The sequence below is a fragment of the Vipera ursinii genome (assembly GCF_947247035.1).
Source record: "Vipera ursinii genome assembly, chromosome: 1".
NCBI classification, from domain to species: Eukaryota; Metazoa; Chordata; class Lepidosauria; order Squamata; family Viperidae; genus Vipera; species Vipera ursinii.
The window spans coordinates 224,506,005-224,519,464 of NC_139512.1; the positions used below are offsets into that span (position 1 = coordinate 224,506,005).

The 13,460-nt window shown below is 38.6% G+C and overlaps 1 protein-coding gene across 1 annotated transcript in view; it reads left to right on the forward strand.

The window, feature by feature from the left end:
- Positions 1-13,460, forward strand: part of ARHGEF10 (Rho guanine nucleotide exchange factor 10) — a gene marked incomplete at its 5' end in the record, with an annotated part of 99,254 nt that overhangs the window by 27,447 nt on the left and 58,347 nt on the right. The window contains 6 exons of the mRNA XM_083350007.1: positions 749-822; positions 980-1,159; positions 3,148-3,264; positions 3,730-3,822; positions 9,068-9,238; positions 12,268-12,413. Coding sequence (XP_083206133.1) covers positions 749-822; positions 980-1,159; positions 3,148-3,264; positions 3,730-3,822; positions 9,068-9,238; positions 12,268-12,413 — 781 coding nt within the window. The remainder of the gene's footprint in view (positions 1-748; positions 823-979; positions 1,160-3,147; positions 3,265-3,729; positions 3,823-9,067; positions 9,239-12,267; positions 12,414-13,460) is intronic.

The following is a 13,460-nucleotide window of genomic DNA, read 5'->3' on the forward strand; positions in this document are numbered from 1 at the left end:
CCCTAATTGAGCTTACCTTTTTGTTTCTCCCCATTTCTTTTTTTTTCTGGAAGTTTTCTTCTTTTTTTAAAAAAATAGGTAATTTCCCATAAATTACCTATATACATGCTCGTAGCAGGAATAGTATACATGTACTCTTTGAATTGCAACCATTCATTTAGCAACCATTCAAAGTTACAGTGGAATTAAAAAAGTCACTTATGATTAGTCCTTGGAGTTACAACCTCCTGTAGAATCTCCATGGTGACCTGATCAAAATTCAGGTGCTTAGCAAACAGCATAAATTTATAATGGTTGTAGCATCGCGGGTCGTATGATCATCATTTGTGACTTTCCCAGCCAGCTTCTGACAAGCAAGCTCAGTGGGGAAAGCCAGATTTGCTTAACAACCGCATGAGTCACTTATCTGCTGCAGTGATTCACTTAACAACTATGACAAAAAAGGTCATAAAACTGGGAGTAACTGCCTTGCTTAGAATGGAAATTCTGGTTCAGATTGTGATCGTAAGTCGAGGCTTACCTGTACATGAAGTTGAAAGATAAGCAACAAGTCTCTGAAATAGTGGAAACGCTTTTTCATTCATAAAATTGTCTTTCTGGTTTCACTGAGTTATAACTGACCAGCTTTTCTGCTTTATCAGACAAGACTATTTGAGGGAGATAAAGTTAATGTTTGTGCAAAGGTATCCTTGAATGGCAGATTAGGTGTCTGATTGTGCCATATTTAATATTATATTTTAACAGGTAGTGCGAAGATACATTTTAGGCGCTGTGGTTGATAGTGAGAAAAACTATGTGGATGCTCTGAAAAGAATACTAGAGGTAAGTAACTATCATTTTGAAGTCAAAAAAATACGAGGATGAATGAATCTCATTTGTGTAGTTCATTATTGCTGATGTTTTTGTTTATAGTTGTGAAAATAATTCATTTGATTATAGTTTTTGATATTTAGTTGATGTCCTTCTTTAAAAATTTCAGCAATATGAAAAACCTCTTTCCGAGATGGAGCCCAAATTATTGAGTGAGAGGAAACTGAAGATGGTCTTCTACCGAATTAAAGAAATTGTTCAGTGTCATTCAATGTTTCAGATGGCCCTGGCAAGTCGTGTCTCGGAGTGGGATTCTGTTGAAATGATCGGGGATGTCTTTGTTGCCTCGGTATGTGAATGATCATAGCTTTGGGGTCTGTTTAATTCATAAATGTCTGTTTAATTCATAAATGGGCTGAACAAGTGAAATTCCAAAGAAGTACAAAAACCTTTGTCCCAGAGTCAGATCAGATTCCTTTGCACTCCTAAAGACAAGTGGTGGCAATGTTTTGCTTATTGTGTTCCTATTTTGGTTTTAATTTTATTTTCCTTTGGAACTGAGGTGAATTATAAATACTGTGAAGAAAAAAAAATGTCTGTCAGGGAATTGTATAGCAAATGTCCAAATGGAGTCAGAAAACACTTGACACAAACTTGTAGTTTTATATAAATAAATATATTTTACATCAATATATACATCAAACAAGATAATCAGGCCAACAGGAGCATCGTGACAGACCAAACAGGGCACACAGAAGACCGGGAAAAGGGTGCTCCCCCTCCACAGCCATAGCAACCAATCACAGCACAGATTGCCTCACGGAGGAGCCAGCACTCTGGTGCCAATCAACCACAACTGTGCATTCTGGCTCACTGCACAACTCCACTGCTCCAGCTAAAAAAATTAAATATGTTAACAATGTCATCCTCAGTTGCAATCACTATCCCTTGGTTTGGAAAAGTTTAAACTTAGCTAAGTGTTATACATGTATACTTGCAGTATTAAGGACACCATAAAATCCCTACAGTGAAATAATGCATTGATACATTTACTGAACTTATTTTTAAATGGACTCAGTTTGGAGTTTGTGCTAATAGTTTCCTAGCAACAAGAAGTATTCAATTTTAAGATCTTAGCAAAAGCTACATTGTTTTTAAACCTTTCTGATTATTAAGTCTTGGATAATGTAGATGACAATTTCAAATGAAAGGTAAATAAACTCAAGAAGCCACCTCACTCTAATATCAGACATATTTGTATACTTTTGAAAATATTTTTTCCATTGCTAATTGGTTCAGAAAGTTAGGCTTATCATTATTTTAAAAATCTTAACTGCATACCTTTCAAGTAGGAAAAACTAACTGTGAATCCTAAAACTAAAGCCTCCACATCCATCTTGTTTTCTTGGCCAGGATATGGAAGTGCTGCCTTCTGATGTATTGTTTGAATTTCTTCTTCCTTTTCATTTCCTATCCAAATGTTGTAGTTAAAAGTGACAAAGGTATAAAAGAAGTTTCAGAATTAGATTTCTCGGACCCATTGTATCATGTTTTAAGACTAACCTATTATAAGCTTTATGAACTGCAGCTCATTTCCTCAGATGGATGGACTCACTTAAATGATACAGCATTTAATCAGACATTCCTTGATTTATTGCTGTCATAGTCTATCCAGGCTATCCTCTTAACAAAGTATCATAGTATCAGTGACACTGAAATTATGAGGTATAATCTTAAAGGCAAATGCCGAAACAATATTATTTTATGGAAATAGCATGTCTGAGATTTCTTGGTAAAACCTTGCTAAAGGTAAAGGTAAAGGTTCCCCCGCACATGTGTGCTAGTTGTTTCCAACTCTAGGGGCCGGTGCTCATCTCCATTTCAAAGCCGAAGAGCCCGCGCTTGTCCCAGGACGTCTCCATGGTCATGTGGCCGGCATGACTAGATGCCAAAGGCGCACGGAACGCTGTTACCTTCCCACCGGAGTGGTCCCTATTTTTCTATTTGCATTTTTACGTGCTTTCGAACTGCTAGGTTGGCAGAAGCTGGAACAAGTAACAGGCGCTCACTCTGTTATGCGGCACTCAGGATTCGACCCACCAAACTGCCAACCTTCTGATCGACAAGCTCAGCGTCCTAACCCACTGAGCCACCGGGTCCCTTAAAACCTTGCTAATTCAGCCTTTTGTAGAGATCCTTAAAATGTGTCTAAATATTTTTAAATAAAAGTTACAGTTTTTGACTATAAGCTGAATATCTTGAATACTTTTTTTAGAAATATGTGTTCTTTATTGTAACTGACTGATAATGTGCATTTATTTTTATTGTGTCTTTTAGTTCTCTAAATCCATGGTACTAGATGCCTACAGTGAGTATGTAATCAATTTTAGCACAGCTGTGGGGATTCTCAAGAAAACATGTGCTACAAAACCTGCGTTCCTTGAGTTTTTAAAGGTGTGCATTTTGGATTTTGGTTCCTTTGTGATTGTAGACTATCAAAGCAACATGATTATCTGGGAGACTAATTATTTGACAAATATCGAACATCCAGTGTTTAGCTCAGCTTTAAGATTATCCATGAACATGTGTATATGTGTATATGCTTGTTGTTGTTATTCAGTCACTAAATTGTGTCAGACTCTTCATGACCCCATGGACCATAGCACACCAGGCCCACCTGTCCTCCACTGTCTCCTGGAGTTTGCCCAAATTAATGTTTCATCAGTGACACTATCAAACCATCTTATACTCTGCCATCCCCTTCTCCTTTTGCCTTCAATCTTTCCTAACTTCAAGATCTTTTCCAGTGAGTCCTCTCTTCTCATTTAGTGGCCAGAATATGAGACATACATTTTATCTATGCTCCTCTTGAGAAACTCTCAGTGGCTAATATAAGAAAAACCACTTTTTTCATTACAGCAATGTCAAGAATCTAGTCCTGATAGAATCACTCTTTATGGCTTAATGATGAAGCCCATACAACGTTTTCCTCAGTTCATCCTTCTATTACAGGCAAGTCATGTATCAATTCTTAAAATTGCTTGAGTTTGCCATCTTCCTTGGTGTTTGCTGAATAGTACTGGCTAGAACACTAACACGGTAATAGGATCTGATTGTTAGTTGTTTTGTCATTGAAAATCAATTCTGTGACTAATTTCTGAGTTGTACCTGAAAGTGCAAAGTTTATCCTTTAATTTATGGGATTGTTGCCTGGTTTTAGAGTCACCCATGTTGTTCTTTGTATATGACAGTCATAACTTTTTAGCCATTAATTTCCTGGATATTATGTCTTTGCTAGTGTTCTTGTAGAACATTGAAAGGAACTTTAGGATTCCTTTAAAATCAATATTACTTTGAGTTTAGTATAGGGGCATAGTATCGAGACAGTTCTCTCTGTTGACTAACATGGCCCATTCAGTAATTGTTAGATCTGTTGGCCAATTTTGATACTGTTCATTAAGGGTTATTTCTGAGGAGGCTAGTTTGGATTCTAGCTTGGCTAGAATTTTGGCCATGCTTTTATACAGTTCCAACCCAGTTTGGAGGACTGGACTCTGTAAGTAATGATGAGCATCTAATTTTTAGCTCCCAGATCTCCCTTTGTGGTATTCCACAAGAGTCCACCAGCTGACATTTGCACTTAGAAGACCATGAGCTACCTGAAGCTCAACACTGATAACTTTGGTGTTAAATTGGGGGAAATGTCTGAGAAACTGGACACATGAGGTCAGTAACATGTCGTTTCTTAAGAAGCAAGACTAGATTCTTCCAAAGCTTGAGAGCTGAGTTTTATTTTAGACCAGGTCATTGTAGATAAGAGTTGTGATCCAGAGTAGCTTCACTCAGTTGAAGCAACTCTATTAGGTCTACTCTGCTCTTCCACACAATAATCTCATCATGGTCATGTATGTGCCAGCCATCATATTAAACTACCTCAATTTATGTTATGTTTCCAGCAAGTTTTTAGAAACTTCAAGCAGTAAAGAATACAGCAGGTTGATTGCTGTTTCTTTTCTATCGCTCCATCGTGCATAATCCTTCAAAAATTTACTTCGGAGTTCTATTAACTGTGTATAAAAGATTTTATGTCTCAAGACAACCTCCAATTGTTTTCTGCCACTAGCTGGAATGTGCATGAGTTAGAGCTTTCTGATATTAGGGCCTAGGCAATAGAATTATTTTCTTGGTGGGTAGGAGGCTTCAACTGTAGATTATTTTAAACAGCTTTGGAAAGCTTTTAAGATGTGTTAAGCATGTTCATTCATTCATTCATTCATACATTCATTCATTCATTCATTAAACTTTTATGCTGCCCATCTCCCCTATAAGGTGACTCTGGCAGCTTACAAGTCCTGAAACAAGTGTTAAAAATAATTAAAACATGAAAATTACACAGCTTCAGATTTTAAAACTATACTGAAACCAGAACTAAGAGATTGATGAGACGGGGATGAGGTTTTCTTACCTAGTCAGCTACCTCCAGTAATGTTTGTCCCCCTGGGGACCCCAATAATCTATAATTATTGTATTCACCTGTTTTATGATCCTAGTTAAATGTCTACTAGATATTGATGCAATTGAATGCTATACATGTAAACAAAATTCAATTATCCTGTCAAATCCTAAGTCAAGAAATGATACAAGTTATACCCTGTTGTCACCTGCATGAAATTTACAGTTATTTTCAAAAATTGTAAGAAAAGAGGAACAGAATGCAAGAACATTCCCGATCTGGTAGCTACAGTGAAAGCAATGGCAATACAGATACTTACCGTATTTTCTGGCGTATAAGACGACTGGGCGTATAAGACGACCCCCTACATTTCCTGTTAAATTATAGGGTTTGGGCTATACTCGCCGTATAAGACTACCCCTCTTCCAACGCACACCAAATAAAAATTAAAAAACATCAGATTTGATTTTAATATGGTAATTTTAATTCAAATGCTTATGACATGCAGGTGCTTAGTAGGAAAACTGTCACTTATAAACATAAGGCTGTTTGTCATCAAACATGTAAACATAAAACAGTGCAAGTGGATTAAACTATAATAATAATAATAATAATAATAATAATAATAATAATAATAATAATAATAATAATAATAAGAAGAAGAAGAAGAAGAAGAAGAAGAAGAAGAAGAAGAAGAAGAAGAAGAAGTTGGAGGGGACCTTGGAGGTCATCTAGTCCAACCCCCTGCTAAGGCAGGAAACCCTATACCATTTCAGACAAATGGCTGTCCAGTCTATTCTTAAAAACTTCCAGTGTTGGAGCATTCACCACTTCTGGAGGCAGGTTGTTCCACTGGTTAATTGTTCTAACTGTCAGGAAGTTTCTCCTTAGTTCTAGGTTGCTTCTCTCCTTGACTAGTTTCCATCCATTGCTTCTTGTCCTGCTTTCAGGTGCTTTGGAGAATAGCTTGGCTCCCTCTGCTTTGTGGCAGTCCCTGAGATATTGGATCACTGCTATCATGTCACCCCTCACCCTTCTCTTCGTTAAGCTACACATACCCAATTCCAGCAACCGTTCCCTATTTTCCTAATTCACTTTTTCACTTTTCCTAATTCACTCTAAAGCTTTCCCTGCACAGAACCTTAAATAACACCAGCTGCCTGCAATTAGTGCAGGTTCGCATCCCACCAGGCTCAAGGTTGACTCAGCTTTCCATCCTTCCAAGGTAGGTAAAATGAGGACCCAGATTGTTGGGGGCAATAAGCTGGCTTTGTAATAATGCTGCTTGGGGGGTGGTGAAAGCCCTCATAAACAGGCATATACACAGAATGAAGGCTATTGCTAAGCACATTGATTTGTGCTTTAAATTGTAAGCCACCCTGAGTCTTCGGAAAAGGGCAGGATATAAATGGGATTTTAAAAAAAAAAGACCAAATGGGAGATCCGCTCCAGGTTTTCCAGCCAGCCCGCCCAGTTCCTGAGTCAAATGTGTCCTTAGAGCTAAGCCGCTGCTCTGGCCGCTGCCTCCCCCATCTGCTTTTCAAGTTGGCATATACTACAGCTGCTCTTCAACTTTAGAAGGAAAGACGTCCAGACCCCAGCCTGTAAAAAATCACAGACTGCAGCTTCTTCTCCAATTGGTCCCGCTTTCCCTGCGCAGACTAAATGGGAGATCCGCTCCAGGTTTTCCTGCCAGCCCTGTCCCTAAATTTTCAGCACCCGGCGTATAAGATGACCCCTGACTTTTGAGAAGATTTTCATGGGTTAAAAAGTAGTCTTATACGCCAGAAACTACGGTACATATTTATATTGATCATGTTAAATTCCAGTACCGTGAAGTGTACTTGCCAGATTATGTCAGACTCTGTTGAGCAAAGAATATAAAATGTCAGTCCTTTGGTCTTCTACTTTTTCTGGCTTTCGGAGTAACATCCTTTTGATGAAACATATCTGTAGTATAACTATAAAGATTGCTATTACTAAGTTGATTACTATTATTATTAAAGGAGCCCTAAAATTGTTTATTTCTTGGCAGTTACACCAAAGTGTCATCAGGAAATTGTGAAGGGCAGATTGAAGGTGCAGAGTTGAATCCTTAGAGTAATAGAAATGTGGTCAAGGAATATTTTCAAGTGAGTTTAAAACTGCAGAACCAGTTAGAGTGCATTCTTTGGTAATGAAGGACTTGAGTGAGTGAGTGAATTAGTTGGTTAGTCTGTCCAAACCCCTAGATTCTCATTTTGAAAAATATTATATAACCAATGAAGTGGCAGTCTACAGGAGAAGGGCAAATTTTGTCCATATCATTCCAAAATGAGGGGGGGAAAGGATCTGATGCAGTACCTGGGAAGATCCTAAAACAGATAATAAACGGATTTGCTAGCTCCTTGAAATGAATATGGAATAAGACACGGATTTGCCAAGATCAAAGCTTGTCAGACTATTCTTTTCTTGTGATTTGACTGGGCAATTCCTTAATGGACTGTTGTAAACATAAAGTACCTTGATTGCAGTGAATCATTTTACAAAGTATTCCGTGACATGTTGATGAGCAAGCTGATTAAGTATGGATGACATGATAATTAAGTGAATATATGTAAGCTGGCAGTGTAATATGGCTATAAAAAAGGCAAATGAAGCATTAGGCTGCATCAAGCTCAGTTAATTCCAAATTATGGGAAATAATCCTTCCATTTATTCTTGTTTGGTCAGAAAAAAGAAATGAGGAATATTGGGAAACTAAATCTTTCAAAGAAAGATTGAAAAAGTTAGATATCTGAAGGGTCCATACTGCTTCCTGAGCTTGGTTGTTTTCTTGCAGATGTTCTTGGTTGGCTGTTTTCTTGCAGACATTTCATTGCCCAAACTAGGTAACATCATCAGTGCTGTGATGTTGTCTAGTTTGGGCAATGAAATGTCTGCAAGAAAACAACCAAGCTTGGAGAGCAGCAAGGACCCCTCATTTCAGTCCTGAGCTACAAACATTCTGCTTTATTAACTAGATATTTTTAAGCTTGTGGGGAAAGAGATATGATCATATCCTTCAAATGACTTGAAAGAATGTCATACAGGTATTCCTCGTCCTACAGCCACAATTGAGCCCAAAATTTCTGTTGCTAAGCGAGACAGTTAAATGAGTTTTGCCCTGTTTTCTTGCCACAATTATTAAGTGAATCACCGCAGTTGTTTTAAGTTAGTAACATGGCTGTTAAGTGAATCTGGCTTCCCCATTGACTTTGCCTGTCAGGAGGTCACAAAAAGGTGATCACATGACCCCGGGACACTACAACCATCAGAAATACATGCCAGTTGCCAAGCGTCCAAATTCTGAACATGTGACCATGGGAATGCTGCACCAGTCATAAGGGTGAAAAATGGGCATAAGTTACTTTTTTCAGTGCCGTTGTAACTTTGGTCACTAAATGAAAGGTTGCAAGTCGAGGACTACCTGTACAAAAGAGGATGAAGACTTATTCTTTCTCAGTGCTGTGGCATAATGTTACAAGAGGGCAAATTTCATGTGAGCCTTAGGGAAAAAAAATAAGTTCTTATGAGCAGTTTGATGTTGGAACCAATTGCCCAGAGAATTTGTAACTGGATTGTAAGGTGCTTTCTAAAATTAGGTAAGTGTACCTCACTTGACATAGCAGACAAAGCCTAAGAAAGATTGAATCTGTAGCTTTGGAAAGGGTAGCTGTCCGACAGATATGTTTAAATGACTTCCTTTTTCTAGTCAAGAAAAATAAGCTGAATTAGCTGGGTCAGAGCATGACAAACTTTTTTCCCCCTTTTTGTTATGTCCAGGATATGTTGAAGAACACAACTAAAGGCCACCCAGACAGGCTGCCTCTACAGATGGCTCTCACAGAACTTGAAACGCTGGCAGAGAAATTAAATGAAAGGAAAAGAGATGCAGATCAGCGCTGTGAAATAAAACAAATAGCCAAAGCCATGAATGAGCGTTACCTGAACAAGGTTTGGAAAATTGCACTTCTTGTTTTTCCCTTATTTCTCTTGTTAAGAATGTTTGTTTGAAATATGTGTGCAACTGCATAGCTCACAAAGGTGACTCTGAAACCCAAAATAACATAGTTCATGAAATCAATATACAAACCATACGGTGACACATGCTGGGGTGGAAAATCCTTTTCCCTCCAATTAGTAAACCAAACAGTCAAAAAAAGGGACCAGGCCTACCTTTGACCCAAATGTCTGGGCAAGCATCTTGTTCTTTAATGTCTTGTGAAAGGCCAATAGGATCAGAGCCATCCAGATCTCTGAGGAATCCTGCTCTCTGGTGCAGGACATGGTGACAGAGAAGGCATAAGTCGTATGTCCCACTGAATGACAGTGTATAATAAAGAAACCTAGAGCATGCCAGCTCTGCCAGTTCCGATGGATTCTAAAATTTTTAGGCTTTCTTAAATAATTATTCCTAATATGTATTTTATACAAATACTGTACATCCCATTTGTTTCATGGACATTAATTGCCGCCATGTTGATAGTACTGAATTTGATTTTCTATCCCAAGTGGGGGGAGCCAATATAGGAGGATGTGTGATGAAGGCTGTATTCATTGGATAAATGTGCAAGGCTCTGAGTGTCCTTCTTACACCATCGCCATTGACATTCTGAAGACTAACCAATTTATTTGCAGGTTTTCTTGAATCATAACCAATTTATTGAATGCAGAGAGTAAAGTTGTATGTCAGTTTTTTTCCCATCAGAAGCCATCCCATTAGTCCTGACTAATCAGTTACAATTTTGGGGGCAACAAGCCATTCTAGACAACTTGAGCTATAGTTTCTTGTGGGGTACACTCAGGATAAAAGAATTGTTTGAGAAAGAGCCCTAGATGTAATGCCAGAATGAGGTCAGCCACATTCCAGCCCGTAAAGGAGCTCACATAATTTATTCAAGGCAAAAACTAGGCAGATAGTTGTATATATTAGATAGGGCTCGCAACTTGGGAGTCCTCCTAGATTCACAGCTTTCTTTAGAAGACCATATACTAGCTGTGACTAGGGGGGCCTTCGCCCAGGTTTGCCTGGTGCGCCAGTTGCAGCCCTATTTAGACCGGGATGCCTTACGTACAGTCACTCATGCGCTCGTGACTTCTCATTTGGACTACTGCAACGCTCTCTACATGGGGCTGCCCTTGAAGACCACTTGGAGGCTCCAACTGGTACAGAATGCAGCCGCGAGAGTTGTGCTGGGAGTTTCCCGATACTCCCATGTTACACCTCTGCTCCGCGAGCTGCATTGGCTTCCAGTTGTCTTCCGGGTGAGACTCAAGGTGCCGGTATTGACCTACAAAGCCCTACATGGCATGGGTCCGGAATACCTTGGGGAGCACCTGCGGCCGGCATCAACTTCCCTCCGCCCAGTACACTCCCACAGAGAAGGCCTCCTCAGGGTGCCACCGGTCAAAGAATGCCGACTGGTGGCCCCCAGGGGGAGGGCGTTCTCTGTGGGCGCGCCAGATTTATGGAACCGTCTTCCGGTTGAGCTCCGGATGGCGCCCGACCTGCACTCCTTCCGGCGCGATCTAAAGACTTATCTCTTCAAACAAGCTGGCCTGGCCTGATGGGATGGGGTTGGGTTTTATTTTTAATGTGTTTTAACTTATTGTAAGAGCTGTGGGCATTTGTTTAATCTCTTTTAATTTTTGTATTTTGCCTTTTAATATGTACTGCCCTGTTCACCACCCTGAGTCCTTTGGGAGAAGGGCGGTATACAAATAAAATTAATAATAATAATAATAATAATAATAATAATAATAATAATAATAATAATAATAATAATAATAATAATAATAATAATAATTAACCTCCCCTGCGTAACAACAAAGCTAGGTTTGCTATTTGACCCTCCTTAGTTCTTAATAGGAGGTTTAAGAACTATGGTGGTGCAGTGGTTAAAGTGCAGTATTGCAGGCAAACTCTTCCTACTGCCAGGAGTTCGATCCTCACTGGCTCAAGGTTGATTCAGTCTTCCATCCTTCCGAGGTTGATAAAATGAGGACCCAGAGTGTTTGGGGCAATATGCTAACTCTGTAAACTGCTTAGAGTGTTGTAAAACTATGAAGCAGTATATAAGTGCTATTGCTATTGCTATTAACCAGAGTCCCCATATTTATGTGAACTTGTCCATGTAGCACAAAGGCTATTGAGATCACCACATCACAAAGGCTATTGAGATCACCACATCTGTGTTTTTATAGTGCCCCTATTATATATGTAGTTGAGAAACTATAATTCTACCTTTATTGTTATAGGTCATGATGAAAGTTTTCTTCTTGATTTTATCTTCTCAGATAAGGAACCATTCATTACATACAATGTTGCCTGATTTTGCCTGGTGGCAATTAAAATTTGCATACAGATAATTAAGGGCACAGGGCACTGGTGGGATTCAAATATGTGAACAACCGGTTATCTGTGCGGATGCCGCTTCTGGAAGTCCGTTCTGGGCCTGGGCAACAAAAAATTAGCCCCCGGTTCTGCCAAATTGGTGCGAACCAACTGAATCCCACCACTGGTACAGGGTATCAGTAAACCAACTGAGAATTCCTCTTTTATTTGTTTTAATATTCATCTGTTTTTACATTGTTTTGTGGGCCCTCAGACCCTCCCCCTTTAGTCTGTAGTACTACTCTTAACATTACGAATTTATCTAGACAGATTTTACTTTTTTAATATTATAGTATTAAATTAGCAATCAGGCTTTTACTTAACTTTTATCTCTTATAAGTGTCACAGTTATTATTGAAATGGGTGTATTTTTTTTTCTTTGTTTGTATTTTATGTTGATCCATGACTGAAATGAAGGATTAATTGATTGATACCTGATTATCATGATGCTACAGATACAAAATTGTAAAGGAAGAATTTTATTACATAACAAAATTCTATGGACTCATGAAACTGATTCATATATTTTAAAGCAGAATATGTTCAGATGTAAAAATACTATGTTATGAAATCTTTTCGTATTATTTAGTTACTCAGCAGTGGCAACCGGTACCTCATCCGAACTGATGATATGTTAGAAACTGTTTATACAGACAAAGGGGAGATCATGAAAACCAAAGAACGACGTCTTTTTATGCTAAACGATGTACTCATGTGTGCTACTGTGCATATTCGGTAAGATTCTATTCACACACTATAAAATAATTGCTAAAGCATAAGAGATAAGACACATGAACTAGGAAAGTTTTTTTTGGTGTACTACTACGAGTCCATTTTACATGGTTTTTGGTTACATATATACCATGGATTATAATTCAGGGCTCTTACTTAGTGGCAGAGAACATTCATTGTATTGTAAGCAAAAAATCCCACGTTCATCTCTTTGGCTTTGGGCAAAGCTGCAGTGTAGGATAAAAATGCAATACTGTATATATATGTAGGATATTTACATAGATAGATGAGAGAGCGGCCAACAAATCTAATAACTTTTGAGATCAAAGTTTGAAAAGTTATAACTGAATGATTAGCTCTTTCCACTCCTTCCCCAAATAAAGATTTTAAATTAAAGGAACAAAAATAATATATAAAGGGATGCATGGACCTCATGGAAACAAGGATTGAAAGGAATGAAGATATTTTTTTTATTAAGAAAACTCACACGGCTGTCCAACCCACAGTGATTTCAGGCAACTTACAGAAATACGTAAAACCCCAGTAAAAAAGCCAATAAACCCTCATACTCCTCTCCCCATGACAACAGTCAAACCACCCACCTGATGGGATCCACGTGACCCTAAGGTCACCAGGCCTGCTGACAACACCATCTCTACAGAGCCTTTTGAAAGAGTGTCAAAGTGAGGACCTCCGTATTTCTGTAGGGTTGATGTTCCACAGGGAGGGAGCCATGGTGGAGAAGCCCCTTCTTCTTGGTCCTATGGTAGTAGATGGACTTCCTTAAGAGAGGGGATCCTTAACGTCCCCTGCTTCTCTTGTCTAATGGTATTAGGGTAATCTAGGCTGAATTATATTTCCTTTTTTTGTCCTAAGTAATATTGTTACTGCAACCAACTTCAATCCTCCACATCATTACATTTACTAATGAACAAATATTCAGCATACTAGCAAATTGAACAACAGTGCTAAAGAAGATGGTATAAGGATCAGAATGGGATGGATCTTGATTAAATAAAACTGATGTAGAGACAGCGAGATGTGTTAGAG